The 27,822-nt window shown below is 39.2% G+C and overlaps 2 protein-coding genes across 7 annotated transcripts in view; one reads left to right on the top strand and one right to left on the bottom strand.

The window, feature by feature from the left end:
* vps13c (vacuolar protein sorting 13 homolog C) overlaps nucleotides 1–10,475 on the bottom strand; it is a 105,238-nt gene extending 94,763 nt beyond the window's left edge. For 4 of the 6 annotated variants that reach the window (XM_026947171.3, XM_026947172.3, XM_026947173.3 and 1 more), the window contains exons 1-2: nucleotides 10,262–10,472; nucleotides 122–165 (exon numbers count right to left, since the gene is read on the bottom strand). In XM_026947171.3, coding sequence (XP_026802972.3) covers nucleotides 122–165; nucleotides 10,262–10,361 — 144 coding nt within the window. In that variant the 5' untranslated portion in view covers nucleotides 10,362–10,472. Of the gene's footprint in view, nucleotides 1–121; nucleotides 166–10,261 lie in introns of all 6 variants that reach the window. The other 2 variants (XM_034308646.2, XM_026947175.3) reach the window with 2 other exon arrangements.
* A 3,160-nt stretch (nucleotides 10,476–13,635) lies between these two features.
* Nucleotides 13,636–23,450, top strand: tmem208 (transmembrane protein 208). Its single transcript, XM_026947285.3, has 6 exons — nucleotides 13,636–13,863; nucleotides 16,031–16,126; nucleotides 16,214–16,267; nucleotides 16,587–16,723; nucleotides 23,076–23,160; nucleotides 23,253–23,450. The coding sequence occupies exons 1-6, from the start codon at nucleotides 13,858–13,860 to the stop codon at nucleotides 23,388–23,390; spliced, it is 516 nt and encodes a 171-aa protein (XP_026803086.1). The 5' UTR covers nucleotides 13,636–13,857; the 3' UTR covers nucleotides 23,391–23,450.
* The last annotated feature ends 4,372 nt before the right edge of the window (nucleotides 23,451–27,822 follow it).

Below are 27,822 nucleotides of genomic sequence, written 5' to 3'. Positions count from 1 at the left end.
ACGCTATCCAACATTACCATTTTAAACAAAGTACCCAAATATTATGACAGAAACCTGAACTAAATATTTACAATTACATTAATTCCGAAATTGATAAAGATGTTTTTGGAATTCTGCCTACCAAAGTGTTCTCCTTCACTCTTAGGTTTTCCAGAACCACATCACCTGTAAAGAAAGAAATTTAGAGTAATTATTATACATATAAAACTCAGTTACAATTTTTGTACAGCTCACATTCAGCAGCCAGCCATTAAAGCACCAATGAAATGGTACAAAAGCCGTGATTTTATTCTGCATGTTGACATACTTCGGTTTGAAACAGTAAGTCCAGGAAACAGTGCATTGAAAGGCTTGGCTGATTTCCGCAACAGACAACAGTGGCTTAGCAGATAAGAGATCAAAAGTTTAAAAAGAGTTTGTTTTCAACTGTGTAGGACTTCTCACATTGTCATGTTCAGTATTCTAGTGCAAGCGGACTTCCATTGATATTTATTGCTCAATTTAACTATTTGCAGTCCACAGTTTGTTAAATCCCTGTCTGAACAAAAGAGTAAATCATTATGTATTGGTATTAATTGTGGGTAATTACAGGCTGCAAACAGCTGTGAAGTAATTTTACACATTCATAGATCTATTAATAGGCTACATAATAATATAAATAGGCTAGAGAATCATGCATTTTCTATGGCGCAATGGCATTTTTGGTATTGTTAGAAGACCACACCAATTGAACAATACGGTAAGAACTCCACTGTCAATGCTACCTCACACAAAAATGAATGGGACACCCCAATCTGATGTTTTGTATGTGCAAGCAGTTTCCTGGTTTTTGTGCATACACATACTTTCACTCTGGAATCCATGCAAAGTTTTGCAAATGAGGTCCCAGGCACTCATTTTTTTTTCTAAAATGGAATGTTATTTTGCTTTGTTCAATGAAACCAATACACTTTTTATGTAAATATAATGTAAAAATAATGAACTTATCAGTTCTATAATTTACAATAACTAGATAAAATGTATTTATGTAACAATGCATTAATGGTAAGACGTTGATGCATAGTAGAAAATAAATTTGTAAGTAACCATAACTGATTGGTATTATTAATGATAGGACAGGTTTTGAACATCATATTCATATTTAAAAGCATGTCCACAGTTTTAATCAGTGCATCCACCAATGTTTCTGCCCAGTTCATCAAAGGTTGTAATATTTTTGCACCTGACCGAGATCTATGTTTGTTGCTGTAAATGTGGAATAGTTATGGGTGATAAACATCATGGATATATTTGTCAGGAGAAAGTCCAGGATTTTTCATACACACCGTTGTGGGTTCAATGAACTGTTGACTCAGGGTTTCTGAAACCATCGAGTGGGTTTTGTGGACAAGGCTGCCAAAGGCTTTACAACTGCTGAGTCTAAAGTGCAGAATTTTATAGGTGAAACAATATATGAAACAATAGCATATTGTTGGGCAAGGTTCTTTTTGAGCGATAGCTTAATGATAGGTGAGCACAGATACAGGTGATTTGAAATCTGAAATTTAGAACACGGTGTATTAGTGATTATCTGGGGGTACAATAGATAGACTATAGTCTGAAAAAGCTGGTTGGATCGATCAGCCATGTGGACAGACAGCCTGGATTCTGTCTGTTTGCATACAGTTGCCACTATTTCAGGACTGACATTAACTGACTAGGCAATGCTAAGTGAGAGAACCACTCACTCTTCCCGGCTCCACCCTCCATTCATAAACTGGCGCTCGGCCATGCCCCCGCCTCTACATAACCCCATCGCCTGACTCAGACCAGGAAGCTGACTGGCCTGCCGCTGACTACCCCGCCCCCCCCTTCTTTGGGTTTACTGTGAGTCCCACCTGTCTCAATGATCTCAGGACAGCCCTCAGATGCTGAAATTGCTGTTGCCAGTCAAACTATAAAGAATAATGTCTTCCAGCTAGGCAGTGGCGTAGGCAGCGTGCGGCGCATCCTTGGAGTCATTGTAACGTCACCGGGGCCCCGAACAACCCAAAAGGAAGGGTCACAAATTGGTGTAAACTAAACGGGGTGGAAAAGGTCACGAGATATGGGAGTCAAGGGGATCTGCCAATATCGCTTTGTCAAATCCAGTGTCGAATAAAAGCGAGCCACACCTTCCCCCCGATCGAGCTGGGACATACCGTATACCGGTGAGTATTCAAGGGGGTGCATTACCACACATTGGTAGATTCGGGCTGTAACCAAACCTCAATTCACAAATACCTGGGTTAAGGTGAGGCATGGGGTACAGCACCCTGGGTGAAAGTGAGGTGTGTGCATGTGGCCATTACTATCCAATTTCCAGGGACAAAACCATAAAATACAGGTGACGGTTAGTCCTCGCCTCATCTGTCCACTGATTTTGGGAACAACTTGTCCGGAGAGAAAGGGGTACGGAAACCCCAGGTTCGGGGAACTGGTTTTGAGGAAAAGGGCCCCCATTTCCGTGGTGCAAGGATGGGGGAGGTCTGGGTGAAAAAGTGGAAGAACCAGAGCGAGGGAGAGAGGAAGAAGGGGGGCTCGGCTGCCCCGGATATGCTGCCAAGTGGTCCTCTGCCAGTTGGACCGCCTCTTCTAGAGATTCCGGATGGTGACACTGGACCCATTCCGCTGTCCCCTCCAGCAGCTAGGCAATGAATTGTTCCAGCACAACTAGATCAACTATGTCTTCGGCACCATGCTCCTCTGCCAGCAGCCACTTTCAACAGGTGTCTCAGAGCTGTTGGGGGAATGCGAACGGGCTGCAAAATAGACCACTTCAGGTCCAGGTACTCCACTAGATTTGTGACTGGGAGCTGTTGGGCCATGAGCTGGGGATCCCCCGACAGTAGTGACCCAATTTCATTGGCAGCCATACATGCCCACGCCATAACACTTCCTCCACATGTTGGACAGATGACATTTGGTATGCTTTGGATCATGAGCCCTTCCTTTCCTTCTCCATACTCTTCTCTTCCCATGATTCTGGTACAAGTTAATCTTGCGTCAGAACTGGTCAGGTTTTTTAGAGGTATTTTTTTTTAGCAAAGTCTAATCTGCCCTTTCTGTTCTTGAGTGTTACCTGTGGTTTGCATCCATCTGTATTTACATTCATGCATGTAGACTTTGACAATGATACGCATACCTCCTTGAGAGTGTTCTTGACTTGGATAGATGTTGTGAAAGGGTTTTTCTTCACCAAGGAAAGAATTCTGTAATCATCCACTTTAGTTGTCTTCCGTGGTCTTCCAGGCCTTTTAGTGTTGCTGAGCTCGCCAGTACATTCCTTCTTTTTAAGAATGTACCAAATTGTTGATTTGGCCACTCCTAAAGTTTCTGCTATCTCTCTGATGGGTCTGTTTTGGTTTTTCAGCCTAATGATGGCCTCTTTCACTTGCATCAACACCTCTTTGGACCGCATATTGAGAGTTCCCATTAACAGCTACCAAATGCAAATTCAAAGCTTGGAATCAACTCCAGACCTTTTATCTCCTTAATTTGTCATGAAATAATGAGGAAACAGTCCACACTTGGCCATTAATCAGTCAATTGTTTATCAGTCAATTGTCCACTTATGTTTGAGCCTGTGAAAACGGAGGGACTACATAAAAAATGGCTGTAATTCCTAAATGGTTAACATAATATTTTTGTTAAATCCTTTGAATTAAGGCTGAAAGTCTACACTTCAATCAGATCTCGACTGCATCATTTCAAATCCATTGTGGTGGTGTGCAGAGGCAAAATTACGAAAATTGTGTCACTGTTCAAATACTTCTGGACCTGTCTGTATATACGCACACACAAGGCTCTACGCTGCTCAGCTCTCTCTCTTGTGGCTCTTGTCTCTCCCCCTTTTATCCATGTCACTGCTCACTGAAACACAGAACACTCATTAGCAAAATCCCCCACAGGTGTAGGTCCTTACCACTCATTCTTCCTGGCTCCACCCTAAATCATAAACCAGTGCTCGACCATGCCCCCCGCCTACACACAGTTCAATTCCTAAACTTTCAATACTTGCACATATAGTATAAAGTGATAGAATCATGGCTGAGGTGAATCCATCCATTTCCTTTCACATCCACAGTTTCTCAAGGAGTGAGATGTGGCTATATTTTGCATATGTTGCAGATGACCAGGGTTATCCAAAAGAATAACTTGACCTTGGCAAAACATCTTGCTGACAAGCACCCCAACCTTCACCAAGAACTTTAGCTAGCTAGTTAGCTAACTTTTCTATATAAGGTTTTGTCATGATGAAAATGTTGAATACGATAGCCCTTAATATTAGCCTAAGCTTTTCCAACACTACTTGTTAAAAGCTGCATTGTAGCCTTTTTGACACAGTGCATGTTGCTTTCACCAGGGCCAGACTGATGCACGGCCTAACCAGGGCTAACTTGTAGGTGAAAGGGGGACCCCAAATTAATTAAAACCTATCAATACCTATTCAGGTTTTCTGTCCAGCAATTTGAATTGTTTTGTTATACATGATAAATATTTGGCTTGTCTTTACTGGTTTAAGCTGTGGCAATGGGAGGGAACCCAGGTGCAGCCACATGGTCTTTTGATATTTGCTAGCTAATTTTCATAATGTCACTTAACACAAAATATGATTGCAGACAGCAAAAAAGAAAAAATGTATTATATTTTAAGGATTTCATTTGGACTAGCTTTATCATCAATGGGCCACATTGGTGTCTTGATAACAACCCGAATTAGAGTGTCTTGTGTGTGCTGTGTGGACTACAAAGAGGTTTGAATTGGCTGAGCTGGATGGCATTGTGTCTAGTTTCATATTCAGACATTTGGGTATTTCTAATCAATAGCACACAAACGACAGGCCAAACTATTTTAAGACTACATTTTATGAAAGTGACATCAAAAGGAGAACCAACTGTTTTGGAGTTAGTTGAAAACCTTTTCAAACATAGAAATTACAAAAATCATCCAGGCATGGAGAACACTGAGACACGCTCTATATATTACTAGATAATTACGATAATACAGCGGGTAAAATAAGTGTTGAACACATCACCATTTTTCTCAGTAAATATATTTCTAAAGGTGCTATTGACATTAATTTTCCACCAGATGTTGGTAACAACCCATGCAATCCACACACGCAAAGAAATCAAAGCATAGATGTCCATAAATTAAGTTATTTGTAATAATGCAAAATGACACAGGGAAAAAGTATTGAACACACTTACTGAAATTTATTTAATACTTTGTACAAAAGCCTTTGTTGGTAATGACAGCTTCAAGATGCCTCCTGTATTGAGAAACTAGCTGCTTGCATTGCTCAGGTGTGATTTTGGCCCATTCTTGCACACAAACAGTCTTCAAATCTTGAAGGTTCCATGGGCCTCTTCTATGAACTCTGATCTTTAGTTTTTTCCATAGATTTTAAATTGGATTCAAGTCAGGTGATTGGCTGGGCCATTCGAGCAGCTTTATTTTCTTTTTCTGAAACCAATTGAGAGTTTCTGTGGCTGTGTGTTTGGGATCATTGTCTTGCTGAAATGTCCACCCTCGTTTCATCTTCATCATCCTGGTAGATGGCAGCAGATTTTTATCAAGAATATCTCAGTACATTTTTCCATTCATTCTTCCTTCAATTATATGAAGTTTGCCAGTACCGTATGCTGAAAAACAGCCCCACACCATGATGTTCCCACCTCCAAACTTCACTGTTGGTATGGGGTGATGTGCAGTGCCATTTGTCCTCCAAACATGGTGTGTATTATGGCATCCAAAGAGTTCAATTTTGGTCGCATCTGACCAGACTATATTCTCCCAGTATTTCACAGGCTTGTCCAAATGTGCAGCAAACTTTAAATGAGCTTCAACATGCTTTTTCTTCAGCAGTGGAGTCTTGCGTGATGAGTGTGCATACAGGCCATGGTGGTTGAGTGCACTACTTATTGTTTTCTTTGAAACAACTGTATCTGCTAATTCCAGGTGTTTCTGAAGCTCTCCACAAGTGGTCCTTGGCTCTTACACAAAATCTTGTGAGGAGCACCTGGTTGTGGCCGGTTTATGGTGAAATGATGTATTTTCCTCTTCCGGTTTATGGCCCCAACAGTGCTGACTGGAACATTCAGAAGTTTTGAAATCCTTCTGTAACCAGTGCAATCAGTATATTTTGCAACGATAAGGTTGTGAAGGTCTTGAGAGAGCTCTTTGCTTTTACCAATCATGAGATGTTTCTTGTGTGAAACCCTGGTAACGAGACACCTTTTTATAGGCCATCAGTTGGGACTGAACCAGCTGATATTAATTTGACAAGGGGCAGGATTGCTTTCTAATTACTGATTGATTTCAGCTGGTGTCTTGGCTTTCCATGCCTTTTTGCACCTCCTTTTCTTCATGTGTTCAATACTTTTTCCCTGTGTCATTTCACATTATTACACATTACTTAATTTATAATTTATACCATATTGTGTATTGCATCCATTGTTTATTTGCTCTTTCGTTTGTCCGGTCCAAATCTCCAGAACATACCACATTTCCATACTAATGTTAGCCCACACAGTTCACTGCAAATTGGCTTGTATTGTTGCTAAAACTAAAACGGAATACTGTGATCCAAATACATGATATTAGCGTCTTGATACATACTGTATTAATGTAATTATTACACGATTTAACAATTTATCATTCAGTCAATCTTTTTTTTAACCACAATAACCAATATACTATAAAGGCAAATATTGCTAGATAATTGCTAATTCAATACAAAGTTTCTTGTTAGGTGTTATTATGCAGTACTGTAGCCCAGGGGTTCCCAAACATTTTGGGCAAATGACTCCAAGAGAACACTATCAATTATGAATTAAAAACAAAATAATTGGATCTCCTGGGAATTTCAACATTCAGCAATCTCTAGAGTTTACACAAATTGGTGTGAAAAACAAAAAATACTGAGTGAGCAACAGTTCTGTGGGTGGAAAAGCCTTGTTGATAAGAGAGGTCAGAGGAAACTGGCCAGATTGGTTTGAGCTGCCAGGAAGGATTGTATAGTAACTCAGATAATCACTCATTACAACTATTGTGAGCAGAAAAGCATCTCAGTATGCCCAAAACATCAAACCCTGAGGTGGATGGACAACAACAGCAGAAGACCATGTTGAGTTCCACTCCTGTCAGCCAAGGACAGGAATCTGAGGCTATCATGGGAACAGACTCATCCAAACTGGCCAGTTGAAGATTGGAAGAAAACAAATCACCTGGTCTTTTTCCAGTCTTTAACTGTCCTACTTCAGTGACTCTGTGCCTTAAATATCTGTTCTTGGCTGACAGGAGTGGAACCTGATGTGGTCTTCTGCTGTTGTAGCTCATCCACCTCAGTGTTTGATGTGTTGTGTATTCTGAGATGCTTTTCTGCTCAGTACAGTTGTAAAGAGTGAGTATTTGAGTTACTACAGGCTTCCTGTCAGCTCAGACCAGTCTGGTCATTCTCCTCTGATCTCTCTCATCAAGTAGGTGTTTCTGCCTGCAGATCCTCCACACACAGGATGTTTTTTGTTTCTCACACCATTCTGTGTAAACTCTAGAGACTGTTGTGTGTGAAATTCCCAGGAGATCAGCAGTTTCTGAAATACTCAAACCAGCCCATCTGGTACCAACAACCATGACACAGTTAAAGTCACACAGATCACATTTTTCCCCTTTCTGATCTTTAATGTGAACATTAACTGAAGCTCGTGACCTGTATCTGCATGATTTTTATGCAGTGTGCTGCTGCCACATGATTGGCTGATTAGATAACTGCATAAATGAGCAGACATACAGGTGTTCCTAATAAAGTGGACAGTGAGTGTACATATACACATATAGACACACACACTTGAACAGCATAATCTGTATATAAAAGTGCAGTAACTCATCATGAATTATATGATTTGAAATGGATCACGTCGTGGTTTACATGAGCCAGTCTTCTTATGCATAGATTTACACACACTCAGGAGCAGGAGTAGAACATGAACGGTTTTCTGAACCTACAAGATTTTCATGAATACCAAATTTCTTGTGTAAAAGCTCCTACGAGCAATTTGCAAATAAATCCATTCATATCCAGCCTGATAAATGAGGCCAATCTGAGCTGAGGATAAATACCTAACATAGCCGAAATGTTAGCCAATGATTTGGTGACTATGTGCTACATCAGACACTTTCTTAGAAAAAGGATAATGACTGTAATTGAGTTGTCGCGTACACCGTACTCAGAAATTTTGTTATATTAGCTACAATTTTTACAGTATTTTCTCTGCATCTAAGAAATATAAAATGTGTTTTTAACTTATGAATCTTGATCCTGACTTCTCTACAATTTTTAAATGTAGGAGATTAGAGCAAGCACAAATACACATTTTTTAACTAATAGCATGTCCTGAACATGTTTCACCCTATTGTGATTGAGGCACAAACCAGTGCTAAAGAAGTAAAAGTTGAAATATGTTATAATAAATTCCCCTATTTTTGAACTATTCTACACTGTTATGTACGTGTGACAAATAAAGGCTTTCTTCTTCTTCTTTTTGGTCATAATGGTTTATTTCACCCAAGTATAAATTATATTATTATTATTGTTGTTGTTGTTGTTGTTAACTTTACCTATATTGTTATTTGTGCTATGAGACTTTCATTTTGACAAATCCTATCACATCCACCCGGTAAAATGAGCTAATTTGCTATTGCGGCTCACCTAACACGTGATTCCAGTATGACCAAAATAACACACCAAAACAAACTACTGTTACTGAGCAGTGATGATATATTTACACAGTTAATCTGCAGCAAGAATGGCTTCACTGACGTTACCCCAAGTTAGATGTGTGACTTGCCACACACACTGACAGCACTGATGGACACACACACACACACACACACACTGACAGCACTGACAGACACATACACACACACACACACACACACACACACACACACACACACACACTGGCAGCACTGACAGACACACACTGATGCACACACACTGATGCACACACACTGACAGCACTGACGCGCACACACTGACAGCACTGACGCGCACACACTGACAGACACACACTGATGCACACACACTGATGCACACACACTGACAGCACTGACGCACACACACTGACAGCACTGACAGACACACACTGACAGCACTGACAGACACACACTGACAGCACTGACGCGCACACACTGACAGACACACACTGACGCGCACACACTGACAGACACACACTGACGCACACACACTGACAGCACTGACGCGCGCACACTGACAGACACACACTGATGCACATAGACTGACAGCACTGACGCGCACACACTGACAGACACACACTGACGCACACACACTGACAGCACTGACGCGCACACACTGACAGACACACACTGACGCACACACACTGACAGCACTGACGCGCACACACTGACAGACACACACCGACGCACACACACTGACAGCACTGACGCGCACACACTGATGCACACACACTGACAGACACACACCGATGCACACACACTGACAGCACTGACGCGCACACACTGATGCACACACACTGACAGACACACACTGATGCACACACACTGACAGCACTGACAGACACACGCTGACAGCACTGACAGACACACACTGACAGCACTGACGCGCACACACTGACAGCACTGACGCGCACACACTGACAGCACTGACGCGCACACACTGACAGACACACACCGACGCACACACACTGACAGCACTGACGCGCACACACTGATGCACACACACTGGCAGACACACACCGATGCGCACACACTGACAGCACTGACGCGCACACACTGATGCACACACACTGACAGACACACACCGATGCACACACACTGACAGCACTGATGCACACACACTGATGCACACACACTGACAGCACTGACGCACACACACTGATGCACACACACTGATGCACACACACTGACAGCACTGACGCACACACACTGATGCACACACACTGATGCACACACACTGACAGCACTGATGCACACACACTGACGCACACACACTGACAGCACTGATGCACACACACTGACGCACACACACTGACAGTTGATAATTCCGCGTTAATCCACAGGTATAAGGCCTCAGTGCCACATCGCTGATACACAGTAGCACAAACCACAAACACGCAACGCCTGCATGACATTATTGATACATCATGTGACCACGGGATATCACTGTAGCCAGCAGGGTGCTATTACATTCTGCACTCACCTCCCCAAATACCGATCTTCAGCTGTGATTTGTCAAGATTTTCGACATAGTCGCCTATAAACCTGTTCAGGACATCACTGACCAAAGACTCGAAGACCATCGCGGACCAGGACACGGGACACAGACGCCACGCCGCTCCCGTGACTCTGTCACTTCCTTCTTCCTCACCAGTGAAACGGATCACACGCCTCTCGACGCGGGTCTGCTCTGCTTACCCAATCCGTCCGCGTCCCCTGCCCGATTTGCGCTGCGCATGCGCAATCTGTCCGCTCTACAAAGCATCTGATTGGTGAAAGATGAATTTATTTACTACTCACTACACAGTTGTTTTGGCTTTCTGTAATACTTTAAAAACTTAGTGTAAGAAGGGAAGCTGTTCCGTAAAACTCAACATCTCTGTGATTTCTGTGGAGAAAGGCGAGGTTATTTACTTCTGCTTTCTGCTCTAGCTCCTCACAACATTTATCCAGAGGGTGATGTGCAAGGTGTCTCTCTTCCAGGGAGGAGCAATGCACTCGGTCGATTAGCTAATGACTGCATATATATGTATATACTATATGGCCAAAAGTCCTATGTGCTTCTTGCATTCAAAATCCATGAGCATTAATATGGGGTTAGTCTCCCTTTGCTGTTATAATAAGCTCCACTCTTCTGGGAAGCTTTCCACTAGATGTTGGAGCGTGGCTGTGGGGATTTGTGTTCATTCAGCTACAAGAGCATTAGTGAGGTCAGGCGCTGATGTTGGGATGTCGAGGAGGTCTGGGGTTCAGTCGGTGTTCCAGTTCATCCCAAAGGTGTTCAGTGGGGTTGAGGTCAGGGCTCTGTGCAGGACACTCGAGTTCTTCCACTCCAACCTTCACACACCATGTCTTCATGGAGCTCGCTTTGATGGCTCTTTCCCTGTATGTTAATGCAGCAGTAAGTAAGTCAATAGACCAAATGCTTTTCAGGATTTTATGGGAAAATGAGATTCACTTTATGAACGACTCTGTTGTTATGAAAATAGTAGATAATGGTGGACTTAATTTTCTTGATTTTACCTCCTTAAACTGTACATTTAAAATGAGTGGTTTCTCTCCAGCCCAGAATCCATCTGGAATTTATACATTTAAAATCTATACCCAGAATTTATATATTTCTGTAAAGCTGCTTTGTGACAACGACCATTGTTAAAAGCTCTATATAAATAAAGTTGAACTGACTTGAATAGAATTGAATTTCATCCCAAAACATACTTTTTCAAAACTTGGAGAATTATGCTTTCCACTGATGTGCAACTATGATATTGATAAATCAACCCGTAAACTTGCACATTTTCATAAACAGATGCTTTTAGCGTGGTCACTCATCTTCAAGCACATTTTCCTGTTATGAATATTTTATTTGGAAAAACCATGTCCTTTATAAAAAATAAATCTTTATTTTTGAATAAATGGTTTGATAAGAATATCCAATTATTCAACTCTCAAGGATTTCCTCTCCGCTATTCTTATGCTTTACTCTAGTTCCCCAGAAGAGTTTTCAGTGGTCACAGATGCTATCCCTCAAGGTGTTGGTATGCTTTTTGAGAGGTGCTAATGAATCAGTCTCTCAGATTTGCTATTTAGATCCACTCAACACTTTAGAAAGGAAATTGTGCTTCCTCATCCTTTAAAAAAATAAAATTAAATTAAATTAAAAACCCTGATCTCTCCTTCAAAAAGAAATTATAATCATTCCACATATAATATTTTATTTGGAAAATTTTGTAACAAATTTAAACAGAAAAAAAACTGAATACAATTTATCTGACTAGACATTTCAAGATTTATAAAATATATTGACACCATTTGCTGATTTTGAAAGTGAAAGTGTTTCATGTCTATTTTGGAGCTGTTCACACACAGCCAGTTTTTGAAAAACATTTCATACTTCATCTGTCAGAATATATGTGATGATTTTTCTTTACTTTAAAAGAGTTTTTTTCCTCACAATATTAGATATTTCTAATAAAACACTGTCGTAGTAAATACATTGCAAAAGTGTCCATTTTTTAGTTTAATTTTTTTCAGTCAATGCTTTAATGTCAAAACTCACACAATAAATGCAGAGAAGAGATAGGAAAAAATAAAATAAAAAATGAATAAATACACAGAAGTAAAGAGTTATATACATAGGGGCATTGAAGTCTAAGCAATATCACTAATTAAGATGAATAAAAGTTCAAGGCTTTACAGCAGTCCATACAGCAGCCTTGGTGCTCCTTACGCCCTGCAATGCTTCAGGAAACTGATAAAGTTCAGACTTGAAGTGTACAAAGTTTGGTACCTTTTTTGACCATCCACGTTTATGAATATGATATTTACCTAAAATAATAAAAAAAAATTAAGAACAAAACAAATTTTCTTTTCTAAAGGTTGGTCATAAAAAAAATAAAACATTTTTATCTTCCAAAATAATGTAAGCTCCATTAATCTCCTTAAAGAAAACCTTAAAGTCACACCAGTTAGCAAACCAATTACCAAACACACAATCAATATCTTTCTTAAATCTTTTTATGACCTGGTTTACTGGGTAAATGCAGTGAATAATTTTAAATGAAACCTCGCAAATCTTATTGGTGACACAATATCTCCTGGAAACCGTTTGGATAAATGGGTGTGTGGGAAATATTTTGGGAGATTTTAATCGTTACTGTGTTACAAATAAAACTAAAGAGGTATCCTTTCAAATTGCTCACAGAATATATCCTGTGAAAGAAACGTTCGAGCGCTTTCATCTGGATGTAGATTACAATTGCTCTTTTTGTAATTGTGAAAAATAAACTATTGTGCATTTATTTTTTTGAATTTCCCTGTCCATCTCTCTTTAAAATGAAATTGAAAAATGAAATTGAACTCAGTTCTAAATCGATCAACAATTTTACTTCACTCAAATGAATATGAAATTTCAAAAAGAAAATTGTATATTATTGTTCTGTTTTTGTTATTAAGAAAATTTTATATTCATCAAAGTAAGTAGAGTGACTCAAAACCCGATTTTGTTCATTTTCAAACAGCCAGTGAAATTTATTTTGAATCTATAAAAGTTTCAAAAAAACAAAAAAGCCTGAGAAACTTTGTTAAATGAATGTTTGTGATGCCCTTTAATTTTGTTTTTTATTTAGTTACTGTTATTTTCAATTTGTATTTGTACTGTTTATGTCAAATATCTTGAGAACTTGAATTGTTTTGTATTTTTGAAGGAAAAAAAAAAAAAGCTTCCTCCCACTTAATATCCTGAAAACAAGTGTCAATTCTTTTTGTGCTAGATTGTGCGAGAATGCATGCACTGTATTGCGCATGCGTAAACCTCTGCGCATGCGCTGTTAAGAGTAATAGTCAACTTTTCTCAGCGTCACTTATCTTCGTTACAGCGGAACAGCTACGTAGATTCCATGCGCCGGAAAAGCATTTTGTTTTTGCTGATGTGTAACTTTTGCATGAAGTACTTCATTATATGATCTCATTGAGGTCGTAAAATATTGATTTTAAAATATTTGTCAGTTGTAAATGCACGAAAGCAACGACTATTCTCCCGCGGAAATAAAGCAGTCCTGGAACTAGGGAGTGAATGAAATGGCGGTACGTAAACATGTCTTTTACCTCACTGTGTGTAACAGCTAGATTAGCAGCGCTTAAATATTAGAAGTAGCAGAGTGGACTACATTTCCTCACTGTGAGTTTATACAGGAGCAGCTCTGTTAACATTTATTCTCTGGTGTTTTGCTGATTGTCTGCCTACTTTCTCTGGTTTCTTCCCACCGTCCAGAGACATGCCAGTAGGTGAAAGGCTACTCTAAATTGCCCCTGTGTGTGTGTGTGTGTGTGTGTGTGTGTGTGTGTGTGTGTGTGTAGGGTGCCCTGTGATGAGGTTTCAGTTATTGTACTTTGTGCTGGCCAAAGGTATACAAACACCTGACCATCACACCCATATGTGCTTCTTCCCCAAACTGTTGCCACAATGTTTGAAGCACACAATTGTATAGAATGTCTTTGTATGTAGCTTTACAATCTCCCTTCACTGGAACTAAGAGGCTGAAACCTGTTCCAGCATGACAATGCCCCTGTGCACAAAGCGAGCTCCATGAAGACATGGTGTGTGAAGGTTGGAGTGGAAGAACTCGAGTGTCCTGCACAGAGCCCTGACCTCAACCCCACTGAACACCTTTGGGATGAACTGGAACACCGACTGAACCCCAGACCTCCTCGACATCCCAACATCAGCGCCTGATCTCACTAATGCTCCTGCAGCTGAATGAACACAAATCCCCACAGCCACGCTCCAACATCTAGTGGAAAGCTTCCCAGAAGAGTGGAGCTTATTATAACAGCAAAGGGAATAAATCTGGAATGGGACGTTCAACAAGAGCATATGGGTGTGATGGTCAGCTGTCCACTTTTTGGCCGTATAATGTGTGTGTACATTACTGTTCACAAGTTTGGAATCTCTCAGAAAATTTCACATTTTTGCATAATTTGGAGCAGTACTTTGGGTCGTTGTCCTGCTGTAGGATTGGCTCCAGATGGTAAAGGCACGGTATTGCAAAATTAAGTGATAACCTTCCTTGTTCAAGATTCCTTTTACCCTGTACAGCCAGACCATCACATTTTCTCCTCCATGCTTCACAGATGGTGTCAAGCACTCCCCCAGCATCTTTTCATTTGTTCTGCACCTAATGAATGTTCTTCTCTGTGATCCAAACACCTCAAACTTAAATTTGTCCATAACACTTTTTCCCCAATCATCCTCTGTCCAGTGTCTGTGTTCTTTTGAACACTTTAAACTTTTCCATTTATTGGTCAGTCACAGATTTGGCTTTTTCTTTGAAACCTAAAAGATCAGCATCCTGGAATCACCTCTTCACTGTTGACGAGACTGGAGTTTTGTGGATACTATTTAATAAAACTTCTAGCTAAAGACCTTTGAGGCAACTTCATCTCAAACTAGAGACTCTGATGTATTCATGCTCCTGAACAGTTGTGCACTAGGGCCACTTCTTTTTCTGTCCTGGTTACAGCCAGTTTGCACAGTTCCATGAAGGAAGTATTACAGTCCGTTGTAAGATATCTTCAATTTTTGGCAATTTCTCACATGGACTAGCCTTAATTTCTCAAAACAACAAGAGACTAACATTGAAGAAACTCAAAACTGGTTTTCAGACCATAATTGAACCCACGAATGCTGATGCTTCAGATACTCAAGGAGCCCAAAGAAGGACAGTTTTACTGCTTCCTTAAACAGCTGTGCAAAGATAATTGCACAAGGGTTTTCTAATGATGACTTGGCCTTTTAACATGATAACTTAAGATCAGCTAACACAATGTGCCATTGGAAGACAGGAGTGATGGTTGCTGAAAATAGGCCTTTCTTCTTCTCGCCGTCTCGGGGAGTTTTTCCTTGCCACTGTCGCCGCTGGTGTGCTCATTAGGGATAAATTAAAATTTTATATCCGGATTTCTGTAAAACTGCTTTGTGACAATATACATTGTCAAAAGTGCTTTTTAAATAAAATCAAATTGAATTCAAAAACCTTGAGTGATCAGTGACCCCTAGCAACTGACATCATATTTAACTCTTGTTTATGAATAAGGATTTCCTATAGTACATTTAAATAGACCTTGCTGCCTTATCTGGCTTCCCTACAAACCATTATTATACAGTTCATGCTCATCGTGTCAACAGGGAAATGCAAGTTGCGTAAACATATATGTAGTGATTTGCTTCTGTGTGTTTATTGTTACTCTGCAGCCTAAAGGAAAGGTTGGAACCAAAGGCAAGAAGCAAATCCATGAGGAGAACAAGGCTACTCTGAAATTCTACACCAGAGTCATTATAGGAGCCAATGTAAGACATCTCTGATGTGCTTTTGAGTTTATTACTTGATCATCAAATTAGCTTTGCCTCACAAGTTTCATTTCTTTCATACTTCAGACTGTGTACACAACTGTAAATCTAATTTTCTGTGACACCTCCTTTTGGACATGGGTAAGTATACACTGGTTTGTCTTTGCCTTTGGCTTGCTTTTGCTGGTAATGCACCATAGAATTTTGTCAAAACAAAATACTTTCCATGACAAGTGTCAAACTACTCTATTTTGGCTATTGATTAGCAAGCTCAGGTGTGTTTGTCAAAGCCACACTCTGCAGGAAAGTAGATCTCTGAAAGCAGGGTTGTTGCCTTCACTGGAAGGGATAACATTTTGTGTCAAGAAAGCATAATGTTTCTGAATGAAAACCTTGATTTGTGCTTAACTCTCTCTTTTTTGTTTGTTTTTGTTTGATGTTCATGTGTTTTTTATCCCAGTTCCCCTTGTTGTTTGCACTGGTGGTGTATATTGGCAGCTACAAGTCTATGGCATCAATGGCCAAACCAGCATTTGCTGAGAATGGCACTTTATTGGATGGAGGAATAGATCTCAACATGGAGCAGGGCATGGCAGAGTGAGTTAAAAAGTGCTCATGTAACTAGAGATGCATTGTGATTGAATGATTTGCATCAAAGCACAAAATCTTTTAAAAACTTTTACTATTGTTTGCTATTTTTCTAAATTGCAGAATGTCAACAGTAACAAATGATTGTAGTGGAGGATTAACACTATAAGCTAGAAATGTCTAAACATTACATTACTATTCGCTTAAGTGTAAAGTGTCGTGGTCTGGTTATGCCTGTGCTTAAGTCAGTTTTCTTGGTGTACTATGCAGAATCAGTTGCAAATAACCTGGGTGTCACCAGAAAAATCTGAGGTTGCCAGATTTTTCTTGAGTAGAAGCATCAGAGGCAGGGTTCGTTAGCACCATCTAGACCATCACCTTGCACAAGCACTTGCATTTAAGCCTGAAAAAACACAGATAGTGTTTTTTCTTTGCTGTCAAATGTAATACAATGCACACAAATGTAAATGCATACAATGATGGGCCAGCACGGTGGTAGAGTTGCCACCTCAATGCAGGCACATGATAAACAAAGCTGTCAAAATGTACATTTCAGGCTAGAAGAAGCCAAGTCTACAATCAGCTGCACATTTCTGAATTGTTTTTAGATGTGTATCAAACACAGCAGCACAACACATTGATGATTTAAAGCTGTCACTACATTAAGCTCTGTCATGCTACAACTGACTGGCAATTGGAACGCCACATTGTTTACAGATTTCATGTTTTTGAGGTTTAGAGACTGCTGAGTAATGCAGCACTAATTTTGCGAAGATAGGGCAAAAATCCTAGGACAAGTTCACAAAAATAGATTTTTCATATTGTGCAAAGTATTGTAAATTTGAGAGGACAGAGCTGAATGGTCCAAAAGGCACATTTGATGGTTTCAGCCAAAGAATCAGTAGAAGATTCACTGTACACCTAATTTTACAAGATATGTGCTGGTATTTAGTGCAAAAATATATGAGTGAGATTGCATAAATTACTAGATGGACCTGCCATTCACTTTTGTGATTGTACATGCTTATATGTGTGTGTGTGTGTGTGTGTGTGTGTGTATATATTTGAACCTTTCTTTGCTATGAGTTCAGTTGGTTTAAACTTTTAAATAGCAATAACGGATATTTTAATTAAAAATGTAAATATGATATACACACACACACACACACATTTTTTTATATATATATATATATCATATTTACATTTTTAATTAAAATATCCGTTATTGCTATTTAAAAGTTTAAACCAACTGAACTCATAGCAAAGAAAGGTTCAAATATCACTTCAGAGATCTGGAATTGGTACAAGTTTGAAAAGTCAGATGATCAAGTTTATGTAAAATATAATGCTGCATTCGGTAATTCGCTGGTCGGAATTATGTCATTTTTGACCTCGGCACATTCAGCAGATGAAATGGGAAAACTGAAGCCCCCATGTTCCTATTTTGTTATCAGCAAGCTAGGCAGCTAACTCACATGAGTGATGTATATTTTCTTTCTCAAACAGCAAACTGTATAGTCAGTGTTTTAGATTTAACAACAACGTTGATTAATCTAAAGCTAATATACTTGTGTGTATACAGTATAACCCTCAACTTTGTGAAGAGAGGCCAAAAATCTTAGGACTAGGTGAAAAATCCTAGGACTGCAGAAGTATCCATGTTTTTAAGTAACTATGTCATCATAAAAAATAGACTAGGATCTAGATGAGGAATGTCAAATATCAGGTCAATCAGACTTATGGTTCCTCAGAAACATTTATCTGTGGATTACACATACTTGCATATACTGTAAGAATCTTGTCCTGAACAATGCCAGGTAAGTTTTGTGTTATTTGCCTCCAATCATGAGTAAATGTTTGATTAAATTATGTTCTGCCCCACTGGGATTGAGTGGCATGTGGCAGCCATGTTTACAGATGTCAACATGTTTTCATGATTATTGAGCTTCAGACTCTGGCACCAAAAGAAAGAATTTTCCCTGTATGACAGTTCAAGAGATATGAGCCAAAATGTTAAATACTTACTATAATACTATAGCACCACCATCAGGCTGTTTGGCCTCATCTCTCCTGCGTTAGTAGTGGGAGGGAGTTCTGCCTATTGACCCCCTGGAAATACTAACAAAAACAACAGGGTTCCAAGAAGTGGAAGCAAGTGCTTGGCCCTGAAATAATAATAATAATAAGAAGAAGAAGAAGAAGAAGAAGAAGTAGAAGAATTATAGCTGCAAGCCGCGATCAGTGGGGTCCAAGCACACTTTGCAGATAGCTCCTTCAGTGGCCTGTTTTTTGCCAAGTTACATATAACATTAAAGAGGCAGTAGAAGAACATGCTTATATTTTGTGGTAGCTCAGTACTAACTGTGTGAAATGCCTGCTGAAATCTGATTTTGATGGCCATGTTTTTGATGTTTTTGATTAACCTAGTTTGCATTAGACCCTGATATGATTGTGGTGGCCAAACTGTTTAAAAATGTCAACATATTCAGTTTCCCCTGAGTGTTTGACTGATTTCATCAGATTCCATGCGGTCAATCATGTGTTACAACTGTCTGAGTAAATTAAGCTCCTCCCCACAAGAATTGATTGGCATGTAATAGCCATATCGCTTACAGATCTCAACATGTTTTTGATGTTTATTGAGGGGTACAGTCTACTGAGTATTCTCATACCAATTGCATGAAGATACACCAAAATAAATAAATAAAATAGGGGTAGTACAGTCATATTTTCTTGTCATGGTTAGCTCTCATCGTGCAGTATTTTGGACAAGTTTAAGCTTTTTTTTTTATTGAATTTTGAGGAAGTACAGTAAAGAGAGCATTGGAAGAGAGCAATGCATGGATTAGTTTTTCAGCATCAGCCTGGCACAGGTATTCCTTAGATGATAAAAAGCTGTTTTGGTAACCTGTCTATGGGACATCCACTGATTGATTTCCTCAGGATAATTTGCAAGTTTATTGACAGGGTTGAAATTGTCAGCAGAGAGAGAGATACAGTTGAATATCATCAGTATAAGGTAGATAAGATATTTCACATTTTCATATCATAGACCCAAGCAGAAGCATATATACACTAATAAGCAGGGAACCAAAAACTGACCCTTGTGGGATTCCAATAACTAATAGTAGTAGTAGTAATTCCAATTACTAATAGACACTGGAAGTGTTATTTCTTAAAAATAGTAAAACCTAGTAAAGAACAGGGCTTTCTAGACCAGTAATATGTTTCAATTTATTAATTAAAATATCATGATCAGCAGTATTGAAGGCTGTACTCAATACTGCTAAAGCACTAGAATAGATAGTCTATTCATCATTATTAATCCTTAAGTCATTAAGTACATTTGCTGTTTCAGTACTGTGGCTAGCTCTAAAACCAGACTGGTACACACTGTACAAACTGTGCAGTAGGAGATAACTACAGCATATAATTGTTTGGAGACAGCTTTTTGAAGTATTTTGCTGACAAATGGACAATTTGAAAATTGGCCTGTATTTGCTAATAATTGGATCAGGATTGCCCTTCTTCAGAAGTGGCATGATAATAGGATGCTTTAGTGAGCTAGAGAAAACACCAGTTTGTAAGGAACAATGAGTGAAAAACAAACAGCTTTGTGAGAAATTTGGTAGAGGGAACAAGTGGAGGGCCTTATCTGCTAAATTATGTCCTGAAGGTCACATTGAAGGGCACCAACAATCATGCCACACTCAAAATCACTGTCAAAATCACATTTTCCCCAGTCTGACGGTTAATGTGAACATTACCTGAAGCTGCTGGCCCGTATCTACATGATTTTATGCATTGCACTGCTGCCACATGATTGGCTGAGTAGATAATTGTGTAAATGAGTAGGTGTACAGGTGTTCCTAATAAAGTGCTCAGTGAGTGTATCTTAAAGTGATGTTTGAGCAGATCATTTATACCAACATGTGCCAACCTTTTTGACTGTGGGATGTTGCGCTTGTATACCTGGAAGTCCAGAAGTTAAATGTCAAGGCACTCTGGAGCCAGGATAACAGTGTTACTGAGGAGTTGGAATTTGTACCTCTTATGATGGAGTTACAGATGACTGATGAGGGTTGTCGGTGGTGAGGATGTGGCAGTCTGTACAGGCAGTCTGGACGTCTGCAGAGGAGCAGCAGGGTTGCCCCTCTAATGGCGCAGCAGAGATGATCCCGATGCCTGTGAAAGCACTCCAGTCGGCCCCAGGGCTCATCATAAGGCCCTCAGCTCAAGAGGAGGTCCGTGAGCTGCAGCTCCCTCCCTACTATAGTTCTTGTTCTGTTTTTCTAGTAATAGTCTACTAGTTATAAAGTATAAAGTAACATTTGGTGGTGTTATAGTTTCACGTACTATTTATTATACCAATATGCAATTTGGGACAGCACATGCACATCTCTAGCCAACATGAACAGTAGCACAAACTCAAAAGTGTCAGGGGAAAAAAAATGGTCTGGGAAATGTGCAGTTCTCTTTACACATCAGATATGGTGGTAACAGTCAGTCTGCCTAAATGTCTAAAATATTGCTAGCTAAGTGTGATTTCCAGTGAATGCCAGGCTTTGATCAAATTGTTGAATAGTTACAAGGGGTGTAAAAAAAACCTGTTTGGAATCAGAAAATTGGACCAACATTGCTCTTTGATACAACCGCTTGGCTTTACAAGCCTCAATCTGGTTCATATAGAGAAAGAAAAACGGTTAAAACTGCAATATGCAAAACACACTGGCAGCACCAGAAACCATGCTATACACCTGTGAGGGCAGCATGGGTTAATACAGGGGTTCCCAAATGACCCTAAATGCACATTATGAATTTTCTGCAACCCCAAGACTTGATGACCCTACTTTTATTTATTTATTTATTTTTAATTTCAGATTTTTAATTTAGGACCACTGTAACATCTAAACATTTTATGTCAGTAACATATGGGTGTCATAAGTGAAGAAAGGGAATATTCTATGAACTGACTTACCAGTCTAGTGGGAAGGGTGAATTTGCATTTTAATTCAATTCAGTTGTATTTATATAGCGCTTTTAACAATGGACCTTGTCAAAAGCAGCTTTACTGAAATCTGGATATGGATTTAGAGTTAGATCACTAATGAGCAAGCCAACATGGGGAAGAAACCTTGAGAGGAACCAGACTCAAAAGGGAATCCATTGTCATCTGGATGACACCGGATAGTGGGATTATAGATCATTACTCATCTGTAAGCTATATAGTATGGAGTGTGTTGAAACGATCCTCAGCATAAGCAACAGAGCCATTTTGATTTCATTAGAGTTTTTAGCTTTAAGTCTATAGTATCCAAGTAAAGCTATCTACTGAATAATGTGGGATGATCCTCAGCAGCACTTCTTGACACAGCTTTTCAAAATGTCAGAAGCCGTGTTTGAAATGGAACTTCCCTTTCCACTGTCACATCCAGCTTTGAAGAGTATATAAGGAATAGCTACACTGGAACTCAGATAAACAATACCCAGTCCACAGCATCTTAGTGAAAGCTGCATCCCCTCTATGAAAAACAAAGATTTGGGGAGAGAAATAATGTAGTGCTAATTCTCAGACAAAATAAAGACACTGAAGAAATGTGTTGAAATTGCTGTTCCGTACGGAGTCAAAACTAGTTAAATTGTTAAATTTAATCAAATAATTAATTGAATAATTAATTAGTTCAATATTGAATTGTATCATCTGAACAAGGGAGGTTCACGTCCTTAATAGCTACCTGCCATATCAGAATACACATAAGCCTAATCAGTTCAGATTGTAATCACAATGTCTGTGATGCACCTTCACTACAGTGGAGTCTAAATGCAATTTTCCCCCTTTGACTTTTGGGGGTACCCAAATTTAAAATGCTGTAATTTTACCTGTGGTTGAGATACATGCAAAAGAGAAACAGTTAAAAAAAATTCCAGTTTCAGAGTTACAGTGGCCTCCAAAAGTATTGGGACACTTAAGCCACACTTACAAATGTGTGGATTTCACTGCATTAGAAAACAACATGACAAACCAAGTGGCATTTATTTTAAAGAAAGATACCACAAGCACACTTTTCAAGTAAAACATTTCCCCAAAGATAGATTGATAAATTGTTAAAAATGTAAAAATAATGGATATACTGTTCAAAAAGAGACAAAATGGTATTTGGACACTCAATAGTGGCTTCATTACAAATCACAGTTACAATGTTTTAGTATTTAGTTTGCCAGTTTGCCTGTATATATCTGTATATATCATAGAAAATGTAAAAACATGAAGAGATTTTTCATACCTACACACACACACACACACACGCTAAAGTCCATAATGTGTAATAGTCTGTAAAAATGTATTTGTATTTCCTTGCAGGCACCTTAAAGATGTTATCCTGCTGACAGCTATAGTTCAGGTCCTCAGCACCCTCTCCTTCTATTTCTGGTACCTCTGGCTTTTGGTAAGACCCTTATTTGGTGGTTCACATTTCCACCTGAAGCACAAAATAATTTTCCTTTTCTCACTGTGTTTTCTCATTTTCTCTTTATTCAGGCACCTGCTCGAGCTGTGCATTTATTGTGGATTAACTTTCTGGGTCCCTGGTTTTCTGCTGAGTCTTCTGCACCTGCAGAGGAGGTTAATGAAAAGAAGCAGAAACGACAGGAAAGACGACAGATGAAGCGATTCTAGTTACTTCGCTACTTTTTATTTTTATCTTCATTGTAGAAATAAAGCAACATTGATTTGTTATGTGAGAGAAGTCCAGTTAATTTCTTACTATTTCTTAATTTTTTGCTCAACATTCCCTTTCCTTCTCATTTTCTTTATTTCTCGTATTTCTACCACTCTTCCAGTCTGATGCTCAGAGGTCACCAAAGGTAATGTTAATGGAGGAATTTATATGCATTTAGTAGGTAAGATTTGAGTTGTTGACTGCGGGATGTGTAGGCTGTGAACGGTACACGTGTCACACCCCTCATTCAGGCTCAGCATTTTTACAGGTTTTCCAAAGGGGAAGAATCTAATGTTGAAAACTTGGAAAAGTGAAAAAAAAAGTAGAATCATAAAATTCTAATCTTATTCAAGCAATGATGATGTAAAAAAAATATTTCTGTTTTTATTTGTGAGGCAGCTGGCTTCATGAACATCCGGTGTGTCTGAGGAAGTAGTCTTAAGATAGGAACTTTAGTTTATATTTCAGTTTATATTTACAAGTACTGATGGAGAAATGAAGTTTTATGAAGTTTTTCGATGTACTGTAAAACTAACAACTCAGAGACTAGTAAACCATGCACACTGGTGGCCCCTAGCAGGAAATGGAGGACCATAAGGACCTTTTTTCTTTCTTAATAAAAAACATAAATCAAATGGGCCAGAAATGTAGAAATAAAAAAATTCTGCTGTATTTCTTTCCTTCTTTCTTTCTACACATATTTATGTATACATTTATCTATATTTATTTCTGCACTTCATCCTTAAGTATGCTAATTAGATGACTAACCCTCACCTTAATGTAACAAACTGTTGGTCTATGGAGGGTCATTTCGCTATTTATGTGTAAGGATGAAATGTCTGTATCCAGGTCATTTGTCAAAATAGCCTCATAAAGCCTATAACAATACGTCATACTGCACCCTGTCATATATCTTTTTTTGCAGATGATTTCAACCCCCTTAAACCCCCCATCAGATTCGTCTGGATTACAAATGACATTCACACACACATTGTTCCAGCCAGTATTTATTAATTTTTTTAAACTGCAAACCAATATTCTGATGTCGGATTGGGATCCTGAGACCTTCCTTGGTCTCCTAGTAATGAGGATGTAGAGACTGTTGTAGGCCTACAGTCTTGTTACTGGTTGCCCTTGTATGATTAGTTACTAAAAATTAAAAACTAATCTCTGACTCACTATAATATTCTTCCTCCTTCAAGAAATTGCCATTATCAGACTGAGCTTAAGCACACAGAGAAATCTGAATAAAGTCTAGCTCGGGGTGGAGGATTGTCCTACTTTTTGTAACATAGCTGCCCTGCTGGAAGTGCTATTAAAGGAGGTTGAAGCTATTGCCTTCGTTAAGTTTAAGGTGGTCTTTGGCTTAAGGTCATCAGACTCTCACTTACAGCCAGCTAGTTATTTTCACAATCATTTAAAGATCTCTGAAGTCTTCATAAATTCTTTGTGAATTTACAGCAGTAGTCTTTACACTCTTACACTCATTAATCTAGCGTTATGCTCCTCAGGTATCTGACAGTCATCAGTCAATCTAGCATTTATGTTGTTCATTGTCTGACTTGTACTCCCAGGACATTCTAATGACATTATTCTTCAAGGGTCATGGTCGATGGCATACCCTAAAGGCTTTTTTTGCACTCATCAAAGGTTCATGCTCTGTCTATAAGAAACCCTTTAGAAGAAGAAGGAAAAGTCCACTTTTTCTTGTAAACATGCTTTTTCATGACCTCTTTAAATACTGACTCAGTCCAGTCAGGTACTATTGTGCCTCCTTTACTACTGTGCTGATTTTATAGTTAGGAAGCTTCCAGGAATCTTTCCCTAAATTAACTGCTTCTGGGCCTTCACTGGTCATGGTGAGGTAACAGGATAACTAGCCAGGCTTCAACAGCAATCAATCAATCAATCAATCAATCAATCAATGCAGTGCATATCCCTTATCCTTCTGACTCCTTCTTTCCTATATTTCAAGGAAAAGAACCCAGCCAACTTTTCTATTGGTTCATAAATAATAGAGTAACTCACCAGAGAGGTTTTTGCTTGCCATCCAGGTCAAGGCACCAAGTTGTTAGCAATTCCAAAACACCAGAAATGAGAACTACAGAACAGAATACATGAATTAGCATAAAGCTGTAGCGAATGATCATAGAGTCAGAGGCAAATAATTAAACCAAATATTTCCTTCACTAGGTTGTTGTTATGGTACTCCAGGCATTGCTAGCATGTTGTTATTATTCCAGGAGGTTGATAGGATGTTGCAAAGCAGTTGCTCAGGTGTCTCAGCTGGTTGCAAATGCGTTGCTAGGCATTGGCTATGCTATCCAGATAGTTGCAGGGATGTTACTAAAAAGAAACAAAGAAAGGAAAACAGTGTAAAGGAAATATACTGAAGAAAAGAGTGATAAATAAATAAACAAAATAAAAAGAGAACAAAAGAAAGAAAGCACTGTACTAAGAAGAATATGCAGACTAACAATACAGTGCTTTGGGCTACAGGGTTCCCCGGCCTGCAACCGACACCAACAAGGGAATCTGCACATTAGCCCTTGGTCAAATCCAGGGTTGAAGAAAAATGAACCGCACCTAGCTGATCCAGGAGGTCATCAGTATGAGGCATTAGACAGGCATTAGTTTTTGAAAACATGCCCACACAATAATGAACTGCCCTGTCTGTCTTGTGCAACAGAACTATGGGGCTGTTCCAGTCACTGTGGGACTCCTCTACTACTCCCCTCTCCACTATTTTCCCTAATTCCTCCTAAACCATTTTATTGTGTTCAGGTAAGTGATACGACCTGCAGTGAACAACTACTCTGAGAAGATTCATCTCTATGTGGTGTTCTATGAGGTTTGTACTTCCAGGCAGAGGACTAAATGTCTGAAAATTTGGATTGCAACCTCTGCCCCTGGGTGTGAAATTAGCTGTTTTGGGACACTCCAGCACCAACTCATCTCTCTCTGCCACCACCATTGCCAAAGCAGTTTGTTTAAGGAGGTTGAGGTGGTATATCTGCCATGCATTCCTTATGCACAAACTTATGAATCATGTTCTGCTCCACAAACCCGTCAGTTTGAGGATGATATACGCTGCTTCAGGTTGCTTTAATTCTCAAAAATTCATAAAGTTCGTGTAGTGTATATGACATGAATCTCTTTCAGGATCCCAACTCAGGAGATTACTTGAAACTGTGCCTCAGCTATGTTCTTCAGGGAGATTGTTCGCAAAACACTGCTTTGGGATATCACGTTGCACAGTCCACATTTGGGGTGGCCGGGGAGTCACCAGATGACATTTGCAGCAAGACACACACCACTAACATACATCACTGATATGATGTGCTAGCTTGCATCCTGCCAGAGAGCTAATGGTGCATCATCCTTATTTGCGGTGCTGTGTGTCGACTGGTCCTGAGGTGAACATTGACTAGTTGATGGAGAGGCATGTCCAGCTGATTAACCGTTGTGATGAGACGTTATGACATTTATTTTGTGGGTTTAATCAAATTTCGAATAATGTTGTTCATTTTAGAGCAATATTGTTCTAAATACAATAAACAATAAAATGCTAAAAAAAATAATAATAATAAATTTAAATGTAAACAATAACATTTTCTTTCATCACATCCAGTACTTTCTGTCTTCTGGTGCTCCCCAACCACTTGGTCCATTAAAACAACAAAACAGCTTGCAACAGAAAACAATGAAAATGATTTTCAAAAATCTCAGTTTAAACATACGTACTTTGTTACTTTTGTGGGCTGGTGTCTTTAATAAAATGTCTTCTCTGTGATAAAACTCTTGCACGAAACAGCTAGTGTAAATGAACAACATGATCAGGTTTTGCTTCACACACAGAAATTTGATCACATTGTGTACAGTGAATTTATTTATTGAAAACTCTAATGATGATATTGTGTTATATGCAAATATAAAGTGCGAGGCCATATACCCGCTGTAGCTGTCAGTATTATCAGTTTAAGCAGCCTGTAGGACCACACAATTTACATTCTGTTTCTGCTAACAGACTCCCGCTAATGACACAATGTACGTCAAACAGCAACTCAGTTTAAATAAAATCTTAAGCATGTGTCATTTCGTGATTGATATAATTATGGATTTTAACACTGGTTAAACTGAAGTGATTCAGTACAAGAGCCACATGATACTGCTAAATACAGAAGAGTGACAATGCTTCAGAAATGCTTTTGGTGAGAATTCACTTGGTTCACACAAGAGAATGCAATTTCTTGCCAGGTATTTTCATTTACTGTGCAATCAGAGTGCAGAGCCAATGACATTAGATATATGTTTATATAAATGAATCAGCTCTACAAGAGACTCATCAAACTGCCATGACGGATGATGGGCAGAAACCTGCCTCTGGCC

The sequence above is a fragment of the Pangasianodon hypophthalmus genome, chromosome 11, assembly GCF_027358585.1.
Source record: "Pangasianodon hypophthalmus isolate fPanHyp1 chromosome 11, fPanHyp1.pri, whole genome shotgun sequence".
NCBI lineage: Eukaryota > Metazoa > Chordata > Actinopteri > Siluriformes > Pangasiidae > Pangasianodon > Pangasianodon hypophthalmus.
Note: the sequence above shows the minus strand (reverse complement) of the source record. Positions and strands in the feature narration are given on the sequence as shown.

What these genes read in the sequence shown, in the direction of transcription:
- tmem208 (XM_026947285.3), top strand. An exon ending in GAGTCATTATAGGAGCCAAT is followed by an intron (nt 16,127 to 16,213) that starts GTAAGACATCTC and finishes TTCATACTTCAG; the next exon opens with ACTGTGTACACAACTGTAAA. An exon ending in ACACCTCCTTTTGGACATGG is followed by an intron (nt 16,268 to 16,586) that starts GTAAGTATACAC and finishes TTTTTATCCCAG; the next exon opens with TTCCCCTTGTTGTTTGCACT.